This window comes from Streptopelia decaocto (assembly GCF_964273445.1).
Source record: "Streptopelia decaocto genome assembly, chromosome: 17".
Classification (NCBI taxonomy): domain Eukaryota; kingdom Metazoa; phylum Chordata; class Aves; order Columbiformes; family Columbidae; genus Streptopelia; species Streptopelia decaocto.
Genome location: NC_138672.1, coordinates 8,277,289 through 8,304,441, shown reverse-complemented (window position 1 = coordinate 8,304,441; position 27,153 = coordinate 8,277,289). Strand labels below are relative to the sequence as shown.

Below are 27,153 nucleotides of genomic sequence, written 5' to 3'. Positions count from 1 at the left end.
TAGGAAATAGAGCACTGGCCTTACAAATCCTCCAGATGGCCAGACTGTGGGAGAGAGAACAGGGTGGTTGTTCTGGTTATTTGTTTGAGTTGCCTTTAAAGGCAAACCATAAGAAATGGATTAAAGGTTGGATTATATCAGAAGGTGTATTTTATTTGCAGCAGGAGAGGGGATCTGTATCTTCTTTCTTTAGCATTGGCATAATATCATGGAGGTATATTAGTATTCTGAGGAGCTCATTATGAGACTTTTGGGTTTTGTGAAATAATTAAAAACAACACGAGAATTATATTTTATTTGAGCTATAATGAAGTGTTCAGAAATGTAATATAAGAGAAATGAGCATCAACAGAGAACTGTTATGACTACCAGGCAAATAAAACAGGGTTACTCTTTACAGCTGGTCCAAAGGTGGGGAGGATTTGAAACGCTGGTGTCCTCATCAAGGCTCTGAGGCTTTTCCATTCACAGAATCACAGAATCAACTGGGTTGGAAAAGACCTCAGAGATCATCAAGTCCAGCTCTTGGTCCAACTCCAGTCCATTGACTAGATCATGGCACTAAGTGCCATGTCCAATCTCAGTTTAAAAACCTCCAGGGCCGGTGAGTCCAGCACCTCCCTGGGCAGCCATTCCAATGCCTGACCACTCTCTCTGCAAAGAATTGCTTTCTAATCTCCAGCCTCAATTTAATTTTAAGCCCATGCCCCCTTGTCCTATTGCTGATGCCTGGGAGAAGAGCCCAATCCCCCCCTGGCTAGAACTGCCCTTCAGGTAGTTCTAGAGAGTGCTGAGCTCAGCTCTAAGCCTCCTCTTCTCCAGACTAAACAAGCCCAGCTCCCTCAGCCTCTCCCCATAGGGCTTGTGTTCAAGTCCCTTCCCCAGTCTTGTTGCTCTTCTCTGGACCTGCTCCAGCACTTCAATCTCTTTCCTGACCTGAGGGGCCCAGAACTGAACACAATACTCCAGGTGTGGCCTCCCCAATGCAGAGTACAGGGGAAGGATCACTGCCCTTGTCCTGCTGGCCACACTATGTTTGATACAGGACAGGACACCATTGGCCTTCTTGGCCACCTGGGCACACTGTTGGCTCATGTTGAGCTTCCTGTCCATTAGTACCCCCAGGCCCCTTTCTGCCTGACTGCTCTCCAGACACTCTGCGCCCAGACAGGACCTGCCGCTCCTAAACCCATGTTGGCTGGGTCTGATCCCTTGTCTATCCTGAAGATGCTGTGTGATTGCATTCAGGATGATCTGCTCCATAACCCTGCCCCCCAGGGGTTCCTGGTTCAGCCCATAGCACTGGCTGACACAGTGGCCATTCCAAAGGCATTCATTGGAAATTTGTAGTCTTTATGCTTTCAGGAAGCTTCATTCTTATCTGAATAGTAGTGGAAAATTTATATTACCCACGTAAGTGTTTAAGTTGGCAAAGTTACTCTCCCTGTGTCTTCTGTGTGGCTGCCCAGAATCCCCTTCCATACAGGGGCTGGTGGAACGATGTAAAAGGGTAAGATTGAGCTGGAGAGAGAGAAGAGGAGGGTGAACAGGCAGGGAGTTAGCGCTCATGCCATCAAGGTTTGAAAATGAAGGTATGTGAAAACAGCAGCAGCTTTATTTATTAAAAGACAAAATGCACGCTTGAGTATTCCCACCGGTCTCAGGTACTCAGATACATATTTGGGGACTCAGGACCTACCTTCTAAATGCACGTGAAAAATAATCCACGGGAAATGTTCTTTAACTGAATCTAGCATCACTTTCCAGATTCTTTCCCCCTTTTTTCATGAAATGGATTCCTGCAAGATGTACACACTTGACTCATTATAAAACTGTATGTGTGGTAGTTCGGCACTGATCCATTTGCTCAGCTTCCATTTTCTTTAGAGAGCTCTGCACATTCACATCTGAGTTAAGAATTTGGCCCCTACTATTTTATACCGGGGTTGAAGTAAGGGACAAAAAATAGATATCATGCTACCTGATTGATTTTGGAGCTGGTATTTTCTATGAAACTGAAGTAGCAGGTATATAAGGGAGAGAGGGTGATTATAAACAAAAGGACATATTGCAGCATAGGATAGCAGGGCAGTAATTCAGTTTCAGTTGTGATGCTAGTTATAAAATACTATCTGCAGAGGTGGTGTTTCTGACATCAGGAGAAAAACCTGATAGAATTATAGCCTTGAAATCAATCTGGGAATAGGATGCAGAAATCTATAAATCAGACACAGAACAATCTACAAAGTCTCATTTTTAGGAGGGCTCCGTTGATGAAATTAGATTAAAATAAATTTACATATATATCAAGTTTATTATTAAAATCTAGTCACATCAGTAAACAAAATTATTTGTGAAAGAGTATGTTACTCTGTGTTTTGAACTCAAAGTAGACCTGTTTGGCTGATCAGAACACAGAGTTATTGTCTGCTTGTCAAGTCACAAATCTATTCCTTAGAGCTAATAAATGGTTAGTGTTCAAATACTATGTTTTATCTGACTCCCACCTCATAAAGCTAGTACACATAATACTAAATTATACAGCATTGAGCAGGATCAGTCTCCTGACTCCTCCATCTTATGGAAAGAAAAACAAACCTAGTAATTGATGGTGGAAAAGAAGGAAAATAAAGTTATTTGAAAACAAACAAAATGGGCTATAAAGTTTGTTAAAATGTAATAATAAAAAAAAAAAACCTCATACAGCATCAGCCACTGCATCCAAAGAACTGCCCGGGAACAGAAAGGAAAATAATTCATTTTCCGCTGAAAAAGTAAAGTATAGGGTTTTCTTTAAATGAGAATTTGCAGTAGAGCAAGGGCTTGCAGACTGGTACAGGAAAACCCGCCTGCATCAGACAAAACCTGTCTACCAAAGAACTGCTCTTTCTGTGCTCGGAGAAGACATGTATTGCTTTCTATGTTCCTCCCTATGAAGCAGTTACTGCTTAAGTGGACAGGATCCTAATCGTATTGAACTGTGGCAGCCTTTAGGGCAAATAAGAAGCTGAATCCATTAGTGGTCTCTCAGCTCTCTGGTACAAGAACACCGTTAACCACTGAGCGCCCACGGTAAGTGGGAATCCAAATACAGGTTGGCATCTGAAGCTCCAAACTACTAACACAAAGGGCTGAATTCAGTTCCTCATCTAAATGAGAGTAAGTAAGTGTTTTAGATTTTTTTTTTAATTGTTAATGCTTAAGGAACGATAGGAGATATATAGTACGGTCATGGGTAGTTCTGATATACAGAAAATAATATCTAGCAAAAACCTTACAGAATCACAGAATCACAGAATGTCAGGGGTTGGAAGGGACCTCGAAAGCTCATCCAGTCCAATCCCATCTGGACAACCGTCTAACAGCCCATTTTCCTTGACTTTATAGTCTCTTTTCCAACACACCGTACTTTGGTCCTCCACCAAATCGCATGGAAAAGACTCTTGCTTTTCCCTAGGTGTCAGAGGAAAATCCTTCATGGTGGTTTTTCCATGTTTCTTTCTCCTATTGAAACACAGTTGTGAGCATTCCCTGCTCATGCTCTACTAACACTCCTGGCTTTATAAGCCTCTTGTCTATGCCTGTTCACTCATCTCTTTCTTGGTCTGGTTCTCCTCTCCTTCCCCAAAAGTCGTTTCCCTCTTCTGATCATCCTGTCTCCCTGTTCTCTACCTTCTTGAGTTATTCTAGCTGTTTCTTTTCGAAGGTGAGACAACCAGAACTGCATTCAGTTTGGAGGGTAGCACTGTGTACTGGATGTTCCATCATTTCCTTTGTTGTGGGGATGTTGGTTTTGGTTTGGTTTGTTTTTTTGGTTTGTTTTTTTGTCTGATCTGAGTGCAGGGTCAATTGTTTTACATTTCAGTGTTACTTACATTACAGTAGCACCTACGAAAAATACAAGTAGGCAGACAAAGCTGGGCAGGCAGGGGAGGGTCGAACTTGAGGACTGACCTAATAGTACATATATAATAGATTTCAAATACCCATTTTTCCAATATTGAAGGTTTTTCTTTCCCAGCAAAGAAAATAAACAGCGCTAGCTTCTCCACTGCAAGTTTTCCAGCAGTGTATCCTTTGGTCTTCAAAATGATGTGTCTGTATCCCCAATTATGTCATCCTTTTACATAATATATCTAAAGCTTCTTTTTCATCACACTGCTAGGAACTTGTATTCAAACAGTTTAAGATAATGAAGTTCCTAATTTCTAAGGTAAAATCGCAGAATATATTGAAAAGGGAAAAATCCGGATGGAAAAAATATATATATTTTAACTCTTTGGTCTTTACATGGGGCTTTCATATTTCTGCAGCTGATCCCAACGTGGATTAGAGATCATAAACAGCCTATTAATGGAGGCCTGAACTAGGAAATGGAGTTTGAATCAGCAGCAAAATTCAATGGCTGGCGAAGGTTAATAACTCCATTACGATCAGCTCTATTTTTTAGCCGTTTGAAGAGCGAGGTGTTAGCCTTATCTTACTCCTCATTAATTGAGCTAATAGAACCCCGGTGACCCTACCATGCTTGCCATTATCTGAGAGTTTACCAGACATGGACTGGAATACTTATCACTGAATATGTATTCCTCACGTTCATTTTGATATCAGACAATCTTTAACAAAAATATTTCTATCTTCTGGTTTCTTTTTGTCTGTTCATTTCCTTGCTGCCTTCTGTAATAGCTACATATTTGGAAATTAAATGTAAATGACTTAATTAAAATCCTATCAAGGAACAAGCTAAGTCCCCAAATAGTTGCATCAAGGAAACATAATAGTGATTGAATTATTCTGACATGGAAAAATCTTACAGGGCATTTTTAAAACTTTGGCCTAATTTAAATGATGGATATTGTGCATTTATAACAGATGTGTTTTTAATTGATGGCATACAAAAACCTGATGAGTAACAAAGAAGAAATGATATAATTATATCTTATTTTCTCCTCATTTTCAGGGGGAAAAACAAAACAAAACAGAAAAATGATGTGGTAATCAAGATACTAAATCAGCAGAATAACATTTGCCTGCACCAGGGGGAGAGAGAAACAGTAGGAAAAGTCCAAGCGACCTGTGTAAAATTTGGCCTAATTTATAAAGAAAGCAGTAAAAATAATAAGCAGACCAATTCGCTGTTTCAGTCGTTCTCATTTTTTGTCTCTTCTCGCTCTTACCAGAGCCATTATATGGTTGCTGGTTTATTGACTCTTGTCTTCACTAATGCTAATTGGTTTCCTTTTTATTATCACTTTGCACGTGGGTGCTCCCGCGGCCGCTCGTCTCTTCCTCCTCCCGCACGTGTTCAAAGTCAGACTGACCGGTTTGGTAAAAACTAAGGGGCAAGACCATGGGAGTTATAGGGGCAGGATCTTCTCGAGGTCAGTGCTGTGCTGCAAGTGACATCTCTTGAGTCAACTGTTTTGAGTCTGTTCATTGACAACATTTTAATTAAGTCATTTACCTCTGTTTCCTGATCCTTCTCTATTGCAAGAGGCGTTGCTGAGCTCTCCATAATGGGAAAAACATATCAGGGAAGCTCCCGTCTATGCAGCGTTCATAGGGTCACATGTAGCGACACCTAATTCTCCACGTGTGGTGTGAAAAGCCGCACACACACACAGAGCCTTTTGCCATACACAAATGTGATGGGAGCAGCTCCTCTCTGAGGTTTGGCCATCAGTGGAGAAACCTTATTCTCCATTATCCCTCTTGTCTTTAGTAGATTGTGCTCTCTCTTCCCTCGTAATTTAACACTAATCCAAATAGAAGCTATTGCTATTAAATAATCCAATAGTTAGAAAATTGGATGATTACAGTAAAAAAAGATTATGTCACTTCTGCTGCACATTCTGCCTGACGTATATTGGTACCATGAGAGTCTTTCTATCCTGGGGAAAGGCATTAATGTGCATCTCGAGCCAACAACAGCAAAACATCAAATGCAAGTTTAAAATCCTTCTCTGGGCTTTCTGTAGGATGCTGCATTTGCTGTCACAAGCATCTCTTCATGTTTCTTATTCTGCTCCAACAAGAACAGGAGGTATATTTGGCTTCAGTTGTGGGAGGCAGGTATTATTTTTAGAAGTTACCTCATACAAGCTCTTTTAGATGGCTGGAGTTTGTTTGGTGGAATCCTGGATACAGCAATTAAGGAGATCTCTGATCTCAGCAAGCTTCCGAAGTCTCCAGGAAGAGAATGAAATCAAGCTTCTATTTATGACAATATTTTTATTTTTAAGGGCCTGTACATCTGTGCAGGTTAAAACTGAGTTTATGAAAGCCTGTTACTGCATTTGCTGTCTGATATTGAGAGCACAGGGGCAGTACTTTTAGTGGAACTACATTGCAAATGTGCAATACCTTTGAGCTCCATTATTATTGGAATTCAGCGATTCCAGAGTAAAAGCTACGGACAAGATTGTGCCAGCTGTGCTCTGATTTAGTCTCTCTGGTTCTGAGACTAATCCCAGAGTAAGCCAGTGCTCAGAGCCAGCCTGGATGGCAAAATCAGCCAATACTGCAAACCCCAGGCGGAACAGGAATTACGCTGCTTTTGCTTAGATTCTCCAAGCTGAAGATCTGGGAAGACAAGTGCATCAGTCTGTAGCAAATATAATATGGCTTGGGTGATTAAAACTGTCAAGTAATATTGCATATTGAGTGGAGACTAGTTTGTCATTACCATGAGGATTAGAAAGTGTAATCTTCATTAAAACATCAGTGGATTTACTGCTGTTTGCCTTGGAACAAGATATTTGCTCAGAATTTTCTAGTAAGTAAATTTTGCGAGTGCAGGGCAATTTCAGAGAGAGGAGCTGAATGCTGTCATAGCTTTTGCTGCAGAGACATGAAGAAATGATCTCTGATGTCTGGTGCATGCACTGGATCTCATTCGATGGGCCCAGTGATTATTAAAGAATTCCTTGTACTCTAATTCTGTAATATTTACAGTAAGTAGCTGTAAAATCATGAAATAAAACACAGCAAAACCAGCGATGGCAGGAGAGAAGCTTGGACATAATGTCAAGGTGATGTAGGAACAGATTAAATTATTCAGGTGTCTTCTATGACTATAAATTTGCATTACACACATAGAAAGCTCGATCAGCACAGCTTCCAAATTGTCCTGTCTGCAAAAACTTGAGAGTAGCTTCCTCTGACTAATTAAGCATCACGTTATTTTACTGCTAAGTGCAGGAGAGCTCCATATCAGGCTAAATATTTGGGTTTAGCTCCTGCCTCATAGAGAATTTCTCCGGCGGTACCCAAGTCTCTCATCACGCTGTCTTCCTTCCCCAACCCCTACCTGACCCCGCTATGGATCTCAACTGTTGTTTTACCTTGTTGATGGTTTGTCTATATTTGCTTTAACCAGATGCCCCTCTTTGCATGCAGCACTGGGACTCATCCCCTCTCTCCTATCAACAATAATTAGCCTTGTAAGACTAATGGAAGAAATCGTGTCTAATTACCCTGTTGAAGGCCCAATTATGTTATTAACATTTGTGGGCTATAAGCTAATGATGAGGAGAGTCTCTCATTTGCATAGCATTAAGTTAATTGAGCTGGAAGCTATGGGGTGGATAGCAGTGATGCTAGCAGGATTCTGTTACTGAATGGATAATGATGACCGGAGCAGGACGATTCACCTGACAGGTTTATTAATTAACGGCTATCTGATTACCTAAAAGAAATGGCAAGTGGCAGTCCTTCTGAAAGAAGCTGCAGTATTTTTCTTAATGAAAGATGCCATATCACTGCTGATATTCGGGGTGATTGATGGTAATGGCAACATAAGCTCTGTACTGGAAGCCCACACAGGATCCTGCTCTGGGTACCTCTCTGCTCTTGCAAAAATGTGCTGCAAAGGTCCAATATTTATAAATATGCTTAATTCTTACATGGTGCATGAAGCAGGGCTGTGCCAGCGGATTCATGTGGCTGTATGAACAGCGTATTTTGAAAATCCTTAATTGTTAGATAATCTGGGAATTTTGCTCTTGGAAGAACCGGAGGATTAGATGTTGTACAAAGGGTTTTCTTTCATTACGTTGTTAGGCAGGATTCTGTGTTGTATTAGGGAGAAAATAACTATAAATACTCAGCTTTTCACACATTCCTGGTACGTACAAACTGCAAGCGACGGTGCATGCCCTTACCTTCAATTTATTTCTAGGTACAAACAGTTATGCAAAGTTGTTAGACCCTTTAAGGAACAGAAATCCTTTTTATTTAAAACAATTCAGGTTCTGTCTGGATAATTCCAAACACATTGCAATTCACTACTGATTCAGACAGAGTCTTGTTTGAACTACACTATCTTTTAAATGAAAAAGGTATTTTAAAGTTGCCTGTGGAATCAGTCCAAGGCTGAGAAACTTGCTATGCAGTTATCCTTAGAAACCCACGCTTTGGTTCTGAATGTATCTGAATGTCCAATACAGCTTCCAGTCCATAGATCTCCTTAGACTTTTTCAGCTGCATTGAAGAGCCCATTATTAAATCATGTGAACTCCAGAGCTCACCTGGTGACTGCAATACCCGGTTCATCCTGGAACAACCTTTGACCAGACTCGTTCCAGGGAAAAAGAGAACACTACGAATTTTAACCTTTCAGAGAACGACTTTGATGGCTGTTTGAATTGTAATAGATTTGTGAGGAATAGACACCTACGGATAAAATACAATCGCTGTTATTTTGCTGTTGGAGAACTTAGGATCACAAAGTCTCCCTTCATTCTCCAACTGGCATTTGTTGGGTACTAAAGAGATGAGATCATTAGCTTTCTGTAATCACGAACCCACAGTCAGTGCTGGATAGAAATATCTTTCCTGCATAAATTAGTTTTTCTATAAGGTGTTCTGTAGTTTGCCACAGTGCCTTGCTGTGTAAAATAGACAAACACAGCATCGAGCCAAGGTCTGAGAGATCAGGAATTATGTATTTAATTCAGGGTTCTCTATAGAGTGCTCATAAAAGCCTGATCATGATAAAGAGGCCAATAAATATTTGGGAACATAAATATTTCTGTAGGAAATGGCTTTGTGAAACATTTAGTTGTTGAATAATAAGAAGAACAGAGAGAATCAGAAGAGTGGAAATCTCCAGGTACTAATCTGATGGGTTATATATATTGTGATTGTAATAATGTTGAGAGACAATTTTTATTGGACCGGTAGCAACAAATACATTGAATCCTGCACTTTTTACTGATGTCTTCATCTTCTCGTGCTTGCCTCACTTGTTACCTCTGCTCCAAAATTCAGCTTTAAACCTACAAAAGCGGTGGATGAGACCTGGGGATGCTGAGCTGCTCCTCTGTTTGGACACGGGGGTGCGAGTCCTCTGAATTTGTTTTGAGCAGGAAGGGCAAAGCTGTGGAGTCTCAGGCCATGATCAGATGTTCACTGGATCAAAGTCTACGGGAGGTCAGGCAGCGTTGGTTGTCAAGGAAAATGTGAGGATTTCAAGGGAAATTATGTGCTCTCTTTGTCTTTTGTTTTCCTGGAACATCCATTTCTTGGGTATTTAGGCATCAGTCCAGCCAGACAACACAAAGAAATGTATTTTAGAAAAGCACACATCAAAAAGTATTTTAAATGACCCAAATGTAGAACAAACATTCTGGCAGCGCAGCTGATGCTCTTGTCAGCCTGTAGGCTAGAAAATAAGGAGAGAACCTGTAAGAGAAGTAAAAACAACCTAGGAATAGCTAATCAGGTCAGAAGTGATGTTTCGGCTGCGAGGATTTTGAGGGCTGTAGAGAAGAATAGGATAAGATTAGAAAATGTTTGTCCATCCTGTATGACAGATGTGGGAGAAGATGTAATCATTTGTTACTTCTCTTTTCTCCTCTGAAAACAGCAGCAGCAATGAGCTGGCAGGCACAGTGAAATGCAGTTAGCAAAAGTAATGGGAGTTGAAAGTTTGACCTTTTGTGATGGAAATTTGATATGAAAAAAGGGTCTTTTGATAATTTCTCCATCCAATCAGGTGTGGGAGATGTCTTGATCCTGTTGCCTCATTTGCATGCCGACTGATCTCATTTGAAAACCCAATCATTCAGAAATATTGGGACGTCAACAGAAATGTTACAAGCAAGGAGCTGTTTTATCTGAAAGGTCTGCAGGATGTCAGCTCTTGTTTTTCACTCCAGTGGCCTGATCTCTTCTTCATGATTCCATGTTTTTATCGGCAGGATAAGTTGAACATATTGAAATGCAAATAGCCCTTTCCACATCGAACCAAAATATAGTTTTTTTCGATATGATTGATTGTATCCAGGGCACTTCAAAAGCAACAAAGAAAATACTTTCTGCAGCGCCTCTGATTTCTTGACATTGCCAAGTTCTGATGTTTTTTCTTAGCAATCATTGGCAGAAAGTGATTCCTGAGCCTCCACTTTTTCCCCACGCCGACGCCGCTCACATCTGGGATCAGTGTGCGAGGGCGCTCAGCTCATCTACACGGACACACACACTTCGTTGTTGTCCCAGGTGTCATAACTGTGTTTAATGGATTTCACCAAATTGCAGATGTATTAATCCAACAGCGGGATGATTCAAAGCCTACCAAGATCACACGTTGGCTTTCAACTGGGTGTATAACTGTCCAGATGATTATCTGGAGAGTCAGGTTTCAGATCCTGGGCACTGTCCACTTAGGGGAGTTTAGGATCAACTTTATCTCCCAAACAATTTAACCTTTCTCTTTTCTAGAACAGGCAATCCAATTTCCATTTTACTTAACCACACAGTGGGTTAATGGCAAGTTTTCCTGCTGTGTAATTGGTGTCATCATCCCTTATTTTGGAGGCTGCCTATTCAACTAATGTCTTAAGCCAAAGTTTTGCATTACTCCACCCAGAAGCCAAGGGCAAACAAATAATATAGAGTAGTTCTGGACCACAAAGGGATTCTGCTTTTCCGCTTTGGTATAATTCTTTATACAAAGGAGAGTGGTTCAAAGAGATGGGTTTTTGTAGTTGAGTGTTGTGGCTTGGCTGGGAGATGGTTCATAAATGGCCTGTCAAAGTGAAGCTGGCCTGTTTTGAAGAGTTATCCTGAACACCAGCTGTTGGCTGCCCCTACCTAACAAAGCCTTTCTTAAAACTGGTGTGGTTTCGCACAGAGTTTTGCTTCTGGCAGACCAGCGCACCCAGTTTCTTTGGAGTGGGCAGGTTTGGGGAGGGGATTTCATGCTCTGCAGCGGAGGATGGAGATGTGAGGAGGAGAAGCATCAGTGAGGACGTTCCGCAGGGATTGCTTTCTGAAGCCAAATCCTGGAGGGAGCGGGTGTGAGGAAAGGGATGAACCAGATTATAAGCTTTACATAATAGGATCACTTGAAAGTCATTGAGTTGGTGTTTGTACAACACTTGGAAATGTAAAGCTCTGAATTAGACAGGAGGTCAAGATTTACCATAGTGTTCCTCAGGTGGGTGAATTTATACCCATCAGGGACCCACAGAAGTTCACGGGCTTCATCACTGAGCTACAGAAATAACATATTTACCTAGCTTGTTTGCTATTCAATAGACTTCAGGGTCTAACTACAAGTTAGTGCACATGTTTGTGATGTTTATCTGATAGTAACTAATTTCTTCAGCAATATATGTACTTCCGTATATGCGTTGGGGATTTCACTGCTAGAAAATGTGCCTGTTTGAGAGTGAGGACAGGAATAACTTGACTGATAGGCCTCTTCAAATCGAGAAGATTCATTTCATCAAATCCTGTGGCCCGTCAGCTGGAGAGGAGCGCTTTGTAAAACAGCAGGAATGGGAAATTCCCCCATTCCTTGTGTAATAAGCCGAAGCTGTTGGGATGAGTAGCTAGCACGACTCGGCAGCTCTGAATTAGACACCGAGCATTCTCCCAGGTGGGAAATCAGCCTCCTTCATCTCTCGTGTATTTTAGAATATCGAACCATGTAAGTTAAAACGCGATGTATTATTCTTGATAACCACGGCAATCTCGCTCCTCCCTGCTGGATTTTTTTGAACTTACTTCCCTCTCCACCACCTTCTTTGACTCCTCGGTATTAAAAAACAACGCGGTTCAGCGCACCAATATTTTCTCTGCGGTGAAGTCAGCATAGAATATTAGTGTCCAAAAAGTTGTAAAACAAAAGACTATCATATGTTGCACCTTTTAATCATGTAATTGCTGAGTGACATTTAACTCGGAGGCTTTAAGTTACTCCTTTGTCAGCCAGCCTGCTCCTCCTGCCCCTCTCATTCCTCCCTCCTCCCGGAGCAACCTGCTTTTGCAGAGTAGTGCTTTAACTACACTGAAGTTTGGCTGGGCTTCTACATATTACAGCAGCAACACGAAAGCAAACAATTGAAGTATTTGAGAACAATGAAATATGTATGGCTATCTGTGACAGCCCTATAAAGCAGAGCAATTAGCCGCGTAATCCGAGAAAGCCGAAGCGACCGGCAGCCCACGGTTCCCTATTAGTTAAATGCTTTTTGTACGTCCTCATCCCATCAAATCAACTAACACTTCCTTTAATTGGTTCATGAATTATACAGCTTGGCTGCATTATAATTTAATCACCAGTAAACATTCCTGGGGCCCGCTGTAAAGTGTATAGCGCTCATTAATTCCTTAATTTCAGCAGATGGAAGGGGAGATCGGATGAACGGTGGCAGTACAGAGCGCCTTGGGCAATGGAAGAAGGAAAAAAAGGTGGGGGGCCGTTTAGGTTTTTTAAGGGCTGTCAGAAACTCAATCTGTGAGCTGTCAGCAGCTTGGACCCGGCTCCCCCCGCCTCCCCTGCCTTCACCCCACCTACTGCTGCAAGTGACTGACGGATTCATATGGAGCCTTGTCAACCCGTCTTTAAACATCAAGCCAGCGGGTAAACCAAGCCCAATGTAAATTAATTCTTGCCTTATGGGCCCCCCTTTCTCTGTCCCCATGAATATTTCATGGCGGGCAGCATAAATATTAATTCTAATAGCTCTGCACAGTGGTTATTATTTCTGTTTTATGACAAATATTCATAAAATATTCAGGACCCTTTTTTAGAACATTTACACACTTGATTGTGAAATTTTCCAGCTTCCTGGGGACACAGTAAACATATTGGGGTTCTCTTGATGGACTTTTTTCTCTCTTAATTAATACTACGCCACATTAATATTTAATCAGATTTAGTTTTCTTTTCCCCAGAAGTGAACCCTATTACATTTGAGGATTTATTTGACAGTATTTAAACAGGGAATTTTTATTCCCTATTATGAAATTGGTTTCCTTTGGCACATATATAAAATGACACATTTTAATCCATTCTTTTATTCCCTCCCCTTGCCCCCAAATCATACACTTTTTTGGTGTCAGTTCTTCATTTTATTTTATATACCAAATATCCTACCAACAACAACAGTCAGCGCTTAAGTGATGGAGGTGGGGGGAGTTTAATGTAGCGTTTTATAGGAACGCTTAAGATTAATATCATTTACTATAAATTTGATTTGGTTTATTTAATAAGGAAGCAATTCTGGGTTTCCTTGTCAGGTGCAGGAAGTGCTGGGGAAAAGCTGCAGGCAGGTGGTGAAGGCAGCAGTTCTGAAATGAGTTTGCTAGTGCTTAACCCTGGAGTTCTTGCTCCACTCCAGATTTGCTTTGCAGAATCTCATTATTGCAGGGGATGCTGCCAGCACCTGAGGAAACCCGCCTGCGTTTGGGGAAGCGGCTTCAGGTTCCTGACCTCGGGCCTCCGGGGCTGCCGAGGCTTTCGATTATCTGAGACGGGGTTTGATTAACCCTGCGGATGGTGGAAAACGTGCCAGCCCCACGACTCTAAAGCGGCGCTGGCTGCCATCTTATTCTGTGATTCGTAAAGCACTGCTGGAATGAACTCCAGGGGGAATGCAAAGATGCTGGAACAACAGCGGAGAGTAAGGAGGAGGCAAAGAATGAAAATGAGGGGAGAAATGTAAAGCGGTTTTGACTGGAGGTACTAATGCATCCAAGCCACTTATTACATATGGAAAGAGTTAATATTGCCCTCTCAAAAGAGGCTTTAAAAATGCCTTGAAGCCCCTAGTATGAAAAATTTGCTCTGTGTATGCTGTGCTGTGTAACACTTGAGCAGCCAGGAGCTTTTCAGCCCGCTGTCCTGTGGAACGGCTCTCGCTGCCAAAAGTCCTGGGGCTCTTCGCTGGTGTAAATCTGCGTGATGCCCTTTGCTTGATCCCGGCTCGAGATCCAGCCCGTTGTTCAATGAAACAGCCTGACAGTGCTACCCGGCAGGGCTGCGCCTGTTCTCCCTGCGAAAGCTGCTGTGGCACCTGCTGGGATGCTGCTGAGGTACCAGGTTGTGGGGTGGGATGCAGGAGGGACCCCGGCTGGGCTGTTGGAGGCTGAGCACATCGAACCGGTGGGTGGAAAACATCTAAGAGTCATTGCCCGGCACTGCTGGGGAAGAGAAGGAACATCTGCAGCTACCAAGGATGTTGTTCATCTTGCTCCCCTGGCCAGAAGCCATGTCCTGGGAATAGTGCCCCACTTAGCTGCCTTTTGTGGTTATTCGACAGAAATGCATCCATTTGAAAAGAAAAATCCGGTGTCTGGAAATAGCTTGTTGTCACATGAATCAGTATAGGAGCTCAACGAGCAAAACGCTTGTGCCAATTAACCTGTGTTTTAGTGTTTATGCAATGTGTTTTCCCTTACAGGCAAAACCTAGAGGGTGAAATAACTTCCCAAAATAGAGTTAAGCACCTTTCATCGGAAGATATCCCAGAATTTGAAAGACATGAGTGAATAAAAACTCCCAGCAACTCCTTCCATAAATAAGAGATAAGGATCATTTCATCCATTGCAGAGACATGCAGAAGGAGTATTTAGAGTAGGAAGGAAACTAAGATCCATGTCCAGCCAGCAGTGCAACCTCACAAGATCATTTGTAATCTGGTTATTTGTGGGCAAAATACCTTGTTTATGGCAACATTGAGAGAAAATTGAACAAAACTGGAGAAAAGGTAGATGTGATCTACATAACCAGTTTAATTTTTAAAAGGGGATTTGGGGATGCAGAGTGTAATCATGAAAATATAACGGGCTCGGGATCCTGTGGCTGTGCCCCTAGTTCTTGAGAAGAGGCTTAGCCAAGGGTTCAGGTTCAAGGTGTCATTATACTACAGGAAAGGGAGCATCTTTTAGGGGAACGGATTGATCCAAGTCAGGTAATTCTAGCTAGGAAGTCAATAAAGACAAGATAACCTGGGTTTTAGCTGGGATTAGTCACTTGAATTCAGATCTGAACTTCCTTACTCCTGTCAACTTGAACCACTCACTTGGTTTGCTATATTATTGTGATAATTCAATGGTACTACCCGAGAAAAAGACCTTTTTGCAATGCAGATTTTTCTTGTATCTTGGCCAAGCCTGCCATCCCACCCCTGTCTGGCTTGTGTTCCCTGTATGATCCAGACTTTTGTACAGCTTTATTCATTTTTTGGAAACTTTTAAAACTAAAAAACATGGTCGATTTTAAAAATGGGTCTTAGAGTTTAGCCAAATTCAGGACAGTTGCTAGAGATGGTACTTCTCTCTCTGCCAGTTCAGTCCGTAATGCCCCCCAAGGCTTTTCCATCCTTTTGTGAGAACTGTGTTATTTCCTTCTCCGCCTGCTTTGGCTGGTTTATGAACCAAAGGGAGGAGCTTGTGTTTGTGCCAATGATCACATAAGGATTTTACCTGTGGTGGCCTTTTAGAGATCTACAGCATCCATACACTTCAACAGCCTCATCTCTCCTTCAGCTTTACATCTCAATTACAAAAATTGTAGCCGTTGCGTTTGCCAGAACTAAGTCCTCCAGGAGAGTTATTTTCCATGGGGAATTGTGCCATAGCATCAGGTAACATCGTATTGATATCTCCATATTGAGTAAGGTCTTCTGTGCCTTTTGAAAGGCTCCATTTTCTAGCCTTGAGTTTGACATTGTCTGCTGGGAAAAGAAGGTCACTTTGTGTCCCCTCCTCTCCTTTCTCTCTCTCTTTCACTCCCTCTTGCTCTCTCTTCCCTATTCTCTTTGGCCCTGATTTAGCTTCTGTCAAAGTTCTACCAGCAAAGTTTGCTGCAACTTTGAGACCACACAAGCATCTGATCTTCACATTATTATTATTATTACTACTTTTTTAAAGCAGACTGATGTGGTACGTTGTAAACTGCCAGGAGCACTTGCTAATTTAGTAGTTAATGACAGTCACAGAGAGTGTTTTTCTTGCCCCTGGAGAGGTTTTAGACACAGCTGGGGTAGATTTGCCACTATCAATTATGTACAATTTTAAACAAGAATTGGCCAGCAGGGGCCTCTTTTTTTTTGCAGAGTGCAGAGCGTGAAGAATGGGAACATGGCAGCTGGTACCTGCTACGAGGGAGAAGAAATATAGGAGTCAAGAAAATGTGGGAAAGATTAATAGCTTACTATTTTTAAAGTTACAGTTTCAACTCAAAAGTTTAAATGCTACGTTAAAAGTCTCCCAGTGTTGTTTGGTGTTGTGTTTTTTTGGGTTTTGTGGGTTTTTTTAAGTCAAGCATCATAACTTAATTACAAGGCTTGATCTGGCCGTGGTGTAGCCACAAGCAGGTCAGTAGTGTCTGTTCTTAAAAGCCAGCTAGGGAGTCAGGATTCTGTCTCAGATATCACATTGTATTACTTTACATCCTTAAATGAAAACCAGGTATGAATTAAATCAGATTGAATGGTATAGGTCAAATTTCACAGACAATAATTTTACAAAAAGGGCTTGGCTTTGGGCTCCCCTCCGCCAACGTCAATCCAGAGCATCTTCACATAATGCGAAATGCCAAGGGTGAGAATCTCAGCTAAGTAAATAGTTCAGGTCTGGAACAGTAAACACCTGGATCCATCTAGGTCAGCTGTGTTTAAATTACAGGGCCAAAGCGGTGGAAGGCCGGGGCTTACAGGCAGAGCTTTAGTTCTCTGGAGATGTACAGCAGCTGGAGTGGCTGCAGAGCCGTCCTGGCCGGTGACTGTCAGTCTGCAGGAGGAACGTCCCTTCGTCCCCAGCTCAGTCACATCAGAACTCAGGCACTCAGCATTTGCTCTTCTCACGGCAACACTCATCATTCTCCATTACAGGCGCTTTGAGTCAGTGACGTTATTTCCACAAAACAGGAAAACCACCACCAAAAAATCCCTCTTGAGGACAACTCTGAGCACTGTCAATTGTTAATGACTTGGGTTAACTAGGTTGGTTGTCCTCTGGAACAAATGCAGTTCAGAATTAAATGAATACTGTTGCATAGGGCAAAAACCATTTCTTTGCTTACTGTGTGGTTGTCATGCTGTCTCATGATGGGGTGTGAGATGAAACTTCTACCACCCATACTTTTACCTTCTCCTCTCTCTGTGAAGGGAAGCATCGGGATGCCCTGGTCACCTCTAAGATGGTGCTGTCTGAATAGCCAGAAGCGATTGGAACACTGTTTTGGAATGCCAGATAGCCGGTAGGAAAACAATATTATATTCCAGCTGTTAGAGGCCCTATATATTTCATTGTCATCCAAAGGCGACTAGTTCTCATTTGGCTGGGTACACAGTGAAGGTGTCATCAATGTTATTAATTTGCTGGAATTTAATCTTTCTAATGTATCTGAAAGCTGTACTAGATTAGATAAGTGATGTCAAGTACAATGAGGCAGAGGGAGGATTCTGACACTGGTGGTTTTTTTTCCTATTAACGTTTGTGTTCAGAGTTTTATTATCTGTGAAAGCCGGCTGATGGGACCGGACCTTCCCTCACATCCCTCTCCTGGGAGAGAGAACAAAGCAGAGAGGACAGAGCATTGCTTATGAATCACTTGCCTTCAGTCCTGCATTTACCAGCGATGTCACCACTCGGGGACATTTGTCCTCAGAGACCTGGGCCGAGAGGGTCTACCGAGTCACACCCCACAGAGCACCAGTTTGTAATGGGCTGCCAGTGGGTTTTAGTTATGACACAACTCAGGAGCACATGCACAGGAAACTCCAACAGAAACTTGAATTTGAACATAAACCACATCATTTTAGTTAATTGGGGAATACTCAAGCAGTAAGTCTAAGGTATCTCACCTCTCAAAAAGAAGAGAGTCACAAGAGGGAGTGCATTACCTCATAGTCTCTAAATTGTGTATGGCAAAAGATTATGTGGATGGTCTGTGCTGTGAAGAAGTTGATGAAGGTGATATTTCAGTCTAACTTGCATCACCATGAGAGAACAGATGGAAAACATGGGTCTGATTAGGACTGTGGAGGAGAGTCAGGCTTCTCAACATGTGAATCATCGAAAGGACACTGGATAGCGAAAGAAAAAGAAACGATATATGTAACGCTATATATATACAATTAGCTATTGAAAAATAATTTTAAAAAATGAAGTTTAGAGTGGTGCTGAGCAGAGGCTGAGCCCGTGGTGCTGAGCAGAGGCTGCTCGGAGCGTCCCCCCGTGCGCCCCTCGCGTGGCGGCTGATTGACGGGGTTCACCTGTTGCGGAGCTGAATGAACAGCTTGCCAGCTCCGCAAGAGAAGCTGCGCGAGATGCTAATCTAGCGGTATAATGTAGTCTACTTTGATATGAGGCTGTGTTTCCTCGCCTCCCTGTCTACCGATTCTGATGACATCTGTTTCATATTTCCCGTTGATAGAAGTTGTGACACATTACAACATACAAAGCCTGGCTGATTCCTAAAGCGAGCTTTACAGAGGATGCGTTTATCTGAAAAACAAAATGTGTTTGGTATGTGAACGGGACCAAGCTCTGCTTGGAGATGAATCTGGTGCTCACAGAGAGTTGTACCAGTTGCTGCTCTAAATGCTGGATCTGGGTCATGGGTGCAGCTCGCTCTCTTATGAGGATTTCCATGAGAAATCCAACAAACACGTTCCCTGGACAGAGGGAGGACTGAGTTTGTTATGTGATCAGAGTCACAGGAGCCTGAGAGAGGGACACAGGCAAAATGTTGCTCAGAAGTACCTGGAGTAGCTGCAGGAGGTGGATCATACACCCAAGGCCAACACTTCACAGAGAGTGCATGTGTGTAAATCAGTGTTACTCATGTGAGTAAACCTCCTGGGGCTGCATAATAGACTGTGTGTGGTATGTGTCTCCTTCCAAATGATAATAAAGCTTTCTAATTGGGAATATTTTAAGTCTAGACGGTAGTTCTGTCAGTGGTTTTTCCCTTAATCTTTTTCTTTTTCCTGCTTCTGAAGGATTTTAAACTGACAGCCCCAGGGAGTGATGTTTCCTCTCATCTGTAGGGGATGTGCGGTGTGGCAGGGTAGGGCATCCCACCTCCCACTGGAAGGACCATTGGATGAGGAGTTTGTGCTGTTGCACAGTATATTCTGTGTGTGCCATTATACAGTGCATGTGGAAAAAATAAATAAAGAAAAAAACCAAGCAACATATTATCAGGGATGTCTATACTCTTCCACATCTTCCCCCCACACTCTTCTTTAATGGTGACACCACACTGGATAATAAGAAGCATCTTGTATAAAAAAGAAGGGAATCTCAGACAAGGCTTTCAGAGTTCATTTTGTTGGCAGCTTTTTAAGTGGAGTTTTTTAGGCTCTTCTGTTTCAAATACCATAATACTTTTTGAGTTAGTAACTATGAATTACGACAAGCTTTCTTGATATGCCAGGTTATAATCCTTTAGTGGTTTTGTTTATTTCAGAATATAATAGGAAGCCGTATCAATTATCATGACTGTATAAATGTTGTTCCTCTCTACTAGAATATTCATCTTGAGACACATCATCAGACGTTACCTGTTCTGACAATCACGTTTTTGTGCCGTTGTTGGGCAACAGAAACAAAGAAAAACAAAATGTTAAGAGTGTAAGGGATAAAAGAGCATTGAAACTGTTGTTCTTTCCCTGTCTTTGGAATCTCCGAGATCTTGAATGTTTTATTCCCGGCTGTTATTTTGTTACCACAGTGTGAATAGAAGTCATTATCTGTAAACATTTGAAAAGAGAGATGATTTTCATAACTTTAAATCCTACAAAGGATTCTAGTAATCTGCTATGTGCATGCCAAGGTAAAGCTCCGGCTTTCATCTGGTCTGATCCCACCCCGTCAGTGTAAAATGTTCCTTTGGTGAATGTCTAAAGCACACAGTATCTTTAGAGAGAGGCAGACAGAAATGAAACGGGAAGCCTGGCCTTGAAGGCAGCAGCAGGAGAAGGTGTATTATAAAGAAGAATGTGTTTGCAGCCTTCAGGCTGTATTCGCTTGGTAGAAGTTTATTTTCATATGTTTTCAAGGGAAGCCTTATTTTTCATTTTGTTCCGAATTAATCATTTAATGTGATCTTAGCCCATACCTGCTTTAGCCTCCAATAGCCGGGGACAGGGGACTTAGGTCTGCTCATTCTGAGCAGTTTGTCAAGGATTTTCTGCTGAGGAGCTTTTGGACCAGAATGTAAAATTAACAGTACTATTGTAATGAACTAAAAGGAGGAGTCGATGTGAGATGGGCACCACAGTGTGATGTGACTGGGGTCAGTAGTGCTGTGTATTGTTTGCTAGTTCTGCATCCTTGACTCAAATCAGCGTTTTTGCATCACCCGTATGACATGAGCTGACAAGTCCCACTCCATCCCCTGGTGAAAAGCTGCTCATGGCGTGGAACCACTGAGAGTCCGACTTTTTAAGATCCCGAGCAACTACGTCTTGTTCACACTCAATGGGAATTGCAGATTTTGAGCTTAACAGCCAGAGGGAAATCCCTTTGGTGGGCACTGAGCTGTTACTAGGATAGAATGCATAATACTGGCAGACAAGCTCTTCCTGTCCTCTACAGCAGCAATTTGTTATTTACCTTTTGCAGAATGTTATTGTGGTTGTATTTGCTGGTTGGGATGAGAAACTGGATCCAGAGGAAGGTCAGAGCTGGACTGAGAGCAAGCTCAGCCAGGCTGAGCCAGGCTCTGGGTCTAATTTGGTCACTGGTGTCCACACTATTACTGTCCATTAAGTCCTGTCAGCGCACACAGCACCACACATACTGTGTGTCGAAGAGCTTCTGCCCTGATGAGCTTGGAGACTGAATGAGATGTGAGGAGAACCAGAGGAGTCCTGTCCATCTGCTGATGTTTTCTGATGCTGCAGGTCTGAGCGGTTCTGTCGCTTCCACATTTGCGTGTGCTCTTCGTTTGAGTAAGGATTAACTCATACTCTAAGGTCACAAGTGGTGTTCTCAGGGTGTTAATGCACTTAATTGTTTTGTTCTCCGTAGGGTATTTTTCTTTAATCTCCCCTATGAATCCATCATGGAACGACTGTCTCAACGGAGGACTGATCCCGTCACCGGGGAAAGGTGAGCACTCCTGTCTCATGTTTAACACTTTTCAAGACTGTCAGTGAGATGAAAGCACCAGATAGACTTCATAGAAATCTAAAGAAATGCAGGAATATTGTACTCTTGCTTAGGGACTCCTTAAAAGAAAAGGTAAAACTTTCATAGCTCCTCGAGCACCAACCCCCAACCTGCTGCAGGAAGCTCCTGTTCTCAGAATAGGGCATTTTAAAATCTCGGAGCGTGAAATCTACAGTAGCAAGTAGCTCAGCTCTAATATTTTAATGGTAACCAAATTGGTTGGCAAAGTAACGCTGAGGGAAGATGACTGAAACCTAGCCTAAATACAGCTGGGTTTCAGACATTCCAATGGGAATTTCGAAGGCTTCCCAACTGGGGAAAATGGAAAGCTTGCTGCATTTTACTTCACCAGCCCCTGTGATGGTTCTGTCTGCTGTGAGATATTCACACATTTCCTGCCCAGCAGAGCAAACTCGTTCGAGTCGCCGGGTCACTGTGAGATGGGTGTCTCCAATGTGGCAGCTCCGCTCACCGGCAGCCGCACCACCTTGTTTCACCCGAGACCCTCATGTTTTCTGTCTTCTCCACCCTTGTTTGTCGGGGAACAAGTAACAATGAAATATCTTCCTAAATACCTGCTGGAATTGGTGTGGATTTGCAACTTCACTCGTGCTCTATTGTTATGATCCCTCACACTTAAATTTTAAACAACTGTTTTACTTTTCTAATGTTAAATTCATCCTATTGTGTCAAAGGCAGATACTGAACCCTCAAAGATTTAGGCCATAAATCCTGGATTTGTCCCAAAGTGATACATGATTATTCAGACATCTCACTTGAGGTGCAACATTATCTCGTGACAGCAATAGTGATTTGCTGTAACTGTTCTCTTTGTTTTAGTAATAAGTGATGCAGTTGTTCAGAAGAAATGAACAGTATGAAGCAAATCATTCACACATCTTTGCATTTCTTATCATTAGGATTAGCCTGTTCAGTATCTGCTCCAGTTAACACGCTTCCTTCTTCCAAACTCTGGGTTTTATTCCTTCCAAATTCCTTGTGAATTGAATTGTCTTAGATGCTGGATCTAATCCTCAGCATTCTGTGAAACGTGCTGAGGAGGGTGGCTGTGCCTCAGTAACGCTCACGTGGAATGAACTCGGTGTCCACATCACAGCAGCAGCTGGAGCTGTAACGCAGTTCTGTGCGGAGACAGGGGGTCTCTGCCGCTCTCCTCGGGTTTGCATCGGTCCCAACAGCTTCAGAATGTTCGTCTGTGTTCGGGGACGCTGACTCAATGCAGAGAAAGTGCTCAAAGTTGGGCAGATTTTTCCTGACTAATGTCCAGCGTCAGCATAAGAGTAAACCCCAGCAAAGACTTCGAACAGATGCTAAGGTTTAAGGTTAGGCGTTTTAAAATAGGAATCAAATGTTACAGGTAAAACACGTTACCTTGGGATTGGGTCTGGAACAGATCTGGAAATGCGTCTGAACCTGGAGCACTGGACACGTAACAGGGATTTCTCCACACCTTGTGTGTGGTCTGTAAACAGCAGCAGCTCTCTGTGTCACCTCCAGAGAAACTCTTGGCTTTTGAGTATCCAGGATTCTTGAGAGCAGGAATAGCAGCTTATTTATCCTGAAATTTCCAATCATTGTTTTAAAACCCCAGCTTAGAGTAGAAAGAGATGCTTCCAGGTTCCAGTACAAGTTGGGGAATGACCTATTAGAGAGCACCGTAGGGGAAAGGGACCTGGGGGTCCTGGGGACAGCAGGATGACCATGAGCCAGCACTGGGCCCTTGTGGCCAGGAAGCCAATGGGACCTGGGGTGGGTTAGAAGGGGGTGGTCAGTAGGTCAGAGAGGTTCTCCTGCCCCTCTGCTCTGCCCTGGGGAGACCACACCTGGAATATTGTGTCCAGTTGTGGCCCCTCAGTTCCAGCAGGACAGGGAACTGCTGGAGAGAGTCCAGCGCAGCCACCAAGATGCTGAAGGGAGTGGAGCATCTCCCGTGTGAGGAAAGGCTGAGGGAGCTGGGGCTCTGGAGCTGGACAAGAGGAGACTGAGGGGTGACCTCATTCATGTTTACAGATATCTAAAGGGTGAGTGTCAGGAGGATGGAGCCAGGCTCTTCTCGGTGACAACCAATGATAGGACAAGGGGTAATGGATTCAAACTGGAACACAAAAGGTTCCATGTGAATTTGAGAAGAAACTTCTTCCCGGTGAGGGTGGCAGAGCCTGGCCCAGGCTGCCCAGGGAGGTTGTGGAGTCTCCTTCTGTGCAGACATTCCAACCCGCCTGGACACCTTCCTGTGTAACCTCATCTGGGTGTTCCTGCTCCATGGGGGGATTGCACTGGATGAGCTTTCCAGGTCCCTTCCAACCCCTGACATTCTGGGATTCTGTGATCCGCTGAACTGTGATAGGCAAAAACATGGGATACCTTAGGAAGAGGCAGCTTTCTCCTCAGCTTGAGCTGAAGCCGTGGCATTTGTATCTCGTCTGCAGATACCACACCACGTTCAGACCGGCGCCCACACCAGTGATCCAAGCCCGTCTCAGGCAGAACCCTCGAGACAGCGAAGAAAATATCGAGAAGCGTGTGGAAGCCTATTACAGGAACGCCAAGGAACTGGAGGATTTTTATGAAGACGCCTTTTATGTCAATGCTGACCAAGACCCTCATGTTGTCTTTGAGTTTATAGAAAGCTGTATCATTAAGCCCCTTCCATGCAAAAAAGTAAAAAGCTTATAATTAATAAGGATGATTTCTGGAACAGCCGGTTTTAAGCTTTTCCCTGTAATGTTTGCATCCTGGTCACTGAAGCAGCAGGTGCCACAAGGGCAGAGGGATCCAGCCAAGCTGTGTTAAACTTGCAGCTCTCCAAGGCTGAGTGAAGTACAGAGAGCAAGAAATTGTGCTTTAGGGGTCATTTAGTCTGCTTGTGTTTGGTGATCTAAGCCACAAAGCGCTGTGGCTGGGGAAGTTCCTGCTTTTAATTCAAATATCTTCTTCCGATTCTGGGACTCGGCAAACAGTAGTTTTGTCTTGACTATGTAATACTCACGAAGCCAATTTGGAGTATTAAAGCGATTTGATGTGTTTGTGCCTTAATTCACTCCGTGCCCTCCACCAGAACTACACAGGCACGACCTGTCTGCAAGCAAACACAACCCCAGAGCCCACAGCTCCGCAGTGCACTTTCCCCAAAGACAACCGCAGTGTTTTCAGGCCAGGGTGCAGGGGTTTTTACTTTCTTGATAACTCAGATTGCTTAGAAAGTCCTGACAAAACACCCTGTGGGTGCAGCAGCTGTTCCTGTCACCCCGTTCTGGGCCCAACCCCACAGCCAGAAAGACTCAGAACAGCTGAAAAAAGTATCCAGAGCCACAGAAAACTGATTCATCACTTTCAGAACCCAATTAAGGACATAACGAGCTGCAGGAACAGAAAGGTTACTACATCCTGTTTTCCTCAGGGACTGAGGTTCCAGTCCTGTGGTTGTCCTGGCTGAGCTGTGGCTGGGCAGGTTGATACCCAGGTGGGTTTTTTTTGTTGTTGGTTGGGTTTTTTGAGGTGAGTTTGTTGTTTTGTGAGGTTTTCTGAGGGTTTGGGTGTTTGTTTTCTCTGGCTGTGGTAAATACTCAGGTGGTTTTTAGCTGGAAAATCCTTGATGAGAAGCATAGCCCTCTGTTAGCTGGCTCAGACTCTGGCTATGGAAATGCACATCCTAATGCTTCTAGGAAAGGCTGTGATTTGCCGTGGTGATTCAGAGGAGCACCGAGTTTGATGCCTTTATTATGTTTTTCTCTCGATTTCTCCCCTTGACCAGGGGATGGGGAGGAGTTTCAGCTTCTCCTGAGCCCTCAGCGCCTGGGAAGATGCAGGAGCACGAGTTCTCCTCGCAGAGAGCACAGGTCTCCAGGACCCCTTCGGTTCAGATGATTTCTCTGATCCTGTTGCTGTAAATAAGTTTGGGTCTTTGTTGCTTGCTGTTTTTGGTCATGTGTGTCTGGGTCTATACGGAATGCTGTAGAGATGTATGTGCCAAATTTCTTCCTTGCACCTGTAGGGTAAATTTGGGTGGGAAGACCCTGGTTATCTGGATGGCTACAGGGATATTGTGGCACTTGGGAAGAGCTTACAGTCAGAATTTTCAGTACCTTTGGGGGGTTTGGTGAATGGGAATTGGACTTTTCAGCCTTGAGGGCAGCTTTAAAAATCTGAGAATAAATCTCTTTGAAACCTAAGCAAACCGAATCCCTTGGCAGCAGCAACACGAGCTGAGTGCTCTGTGCCTCGTGTGCTCAGGCACTCGGGTTGTAGCTGCAGGTGGAGGCAGCGGCTGCTCCCGGGGCCCAACCGCAAACCCTCGTGTAATGCTGGGCAAGGGCATTTACAACAGCTCTACCTGTTACAAATGTGCTGTTTGTGGGCAGCTGGTTTTTATGCTATTGCTATAAAGACATGCTGTAGTATTCATGCATAATTGGGAGCCCTTCTATTAATAATACATGGGAAGCTCATCTTGCTAATATCACCTTCATCTGAGTGTTCCTACTAAATATTTTGATAGATGAAATGGATAGAGAGTGTATTTAAATACTGTTTGTACTGCAGCTAGGGTACAAAAGGGACAGTGCATCTTTAATTAGACAGGTACATCTGCTTAATTAATTTAGCTGTAAAGCCCTTTTTCCTCTTCATTCTTTCATCTATATGCGGACGCTATATTAGTTCCGCTCTGCTGGTTCCATAGAAACTGAGAAAAAGAGCTCGTCTCATTGAGATGCGCTTGGCATGTCTGGGTACGGAGTCTCAGGTCAATGGTCAACCCCCAAGGGTTTGCAGCAGGCCTGAAGTGCAGAACGTAAGGGTTAGCAGAACATGCTAATGCTCGTGTAGAACTCTCCCTCAGAAACAACTAAAACAATTGACATTCATTTAATTACTGTAAACGAAACAGCCCCTGCATCACTTTGCATAGTAAAGCCTGTTAATACCAAAAAGGTTCAGTGGGTGGAAGGAGGAATTAGGCTTTTATAATTGGAATGCAACACTTGAAAACCAATTTGGTAACTACGCTTGATTTTATTAGCATCTTATTCTACCAAAACAAATGTTGAGCAATGAGAAAAACAAGGTAAAGAGGAGGTGGTAAGAGCGCAGCGGGGATCAGACGTTACTTATGGTCCAGCTTGCCCGGTTCTGCAGTGGACATCTTTTACCACTCCGCTTTCCGAAGATGCTTGGAGGATCGCTTGGAGGTTGTGCTGCACCCTATATATTCTACTGCTAATTATGGAACTTCAGCAATAGGATGAGTGTGTCCAGCTGTTCCACAAACTTCTGTGTCCACCTGCTCCAAACAATAGATCCTTCAGTGCACTGTGGTGGAAGGATGACTGAACATCCCCAGGCAGGACACCCAACTTGGGTGCTAAAAGCCTTAAATGTAGCTGGTTTCACCACCACTCACCCACAAGGTGCTGTAGAAGCTGTGGGGCTGTAATGAAGGACAGGCCAGCAAGGTGTTCGTACAGGTCTCTAAGATTTGGTTTAGGGCAAAGCCAGGCTTAGCAGGTTCCTGTAATGCCGTTCTGCTTCCCAGAGCTGCAGCTGAGTTGATCTCAGGTAGGAATGAACTGCGGCTTTGACCCTGTAGCTGCTTGTCTGTGTTGCGGAAAGAAAAGGTGACGTGAAGCCCCTTCCATCAAATAAAGTTGGTTCTTTAGCGTAATTATTTTCTGGAGCTGGAGTTGCCATGGTGGTTCGGGAGGTCAGGGACAAGCG

At 43.3% G+C, this 27,153-nt stretch overlaps 1 protein-coding gene across 1 annotated transcript in view; it reads left to right on the top strand.

The window, feature by feature from the left end:
- Positions 1–24,389, top strand: part of AK8 (adenylate kinase 8) — a 62,097-nt gene extending 37,708 nt beyond the window's left edge. The window contains exons 12-13 of the mRNA XM_082067830.1: positions 21,277–21,357; positions 23,868–24,389. Of these exons, the coding sequence (XP_081923956.1) occupies positions 21,277–21,357; positions 23,868–24,114 (328 nt within the window). The 3' untranslated portion in view covers positions 24,115–24,389. The remainder of the gene's footprint in view (positions 1–21,276; positions 21,358–23,867) is intronic.
- Positions 24,390–27,153: the final 2,764 nt, after the last annotated feature.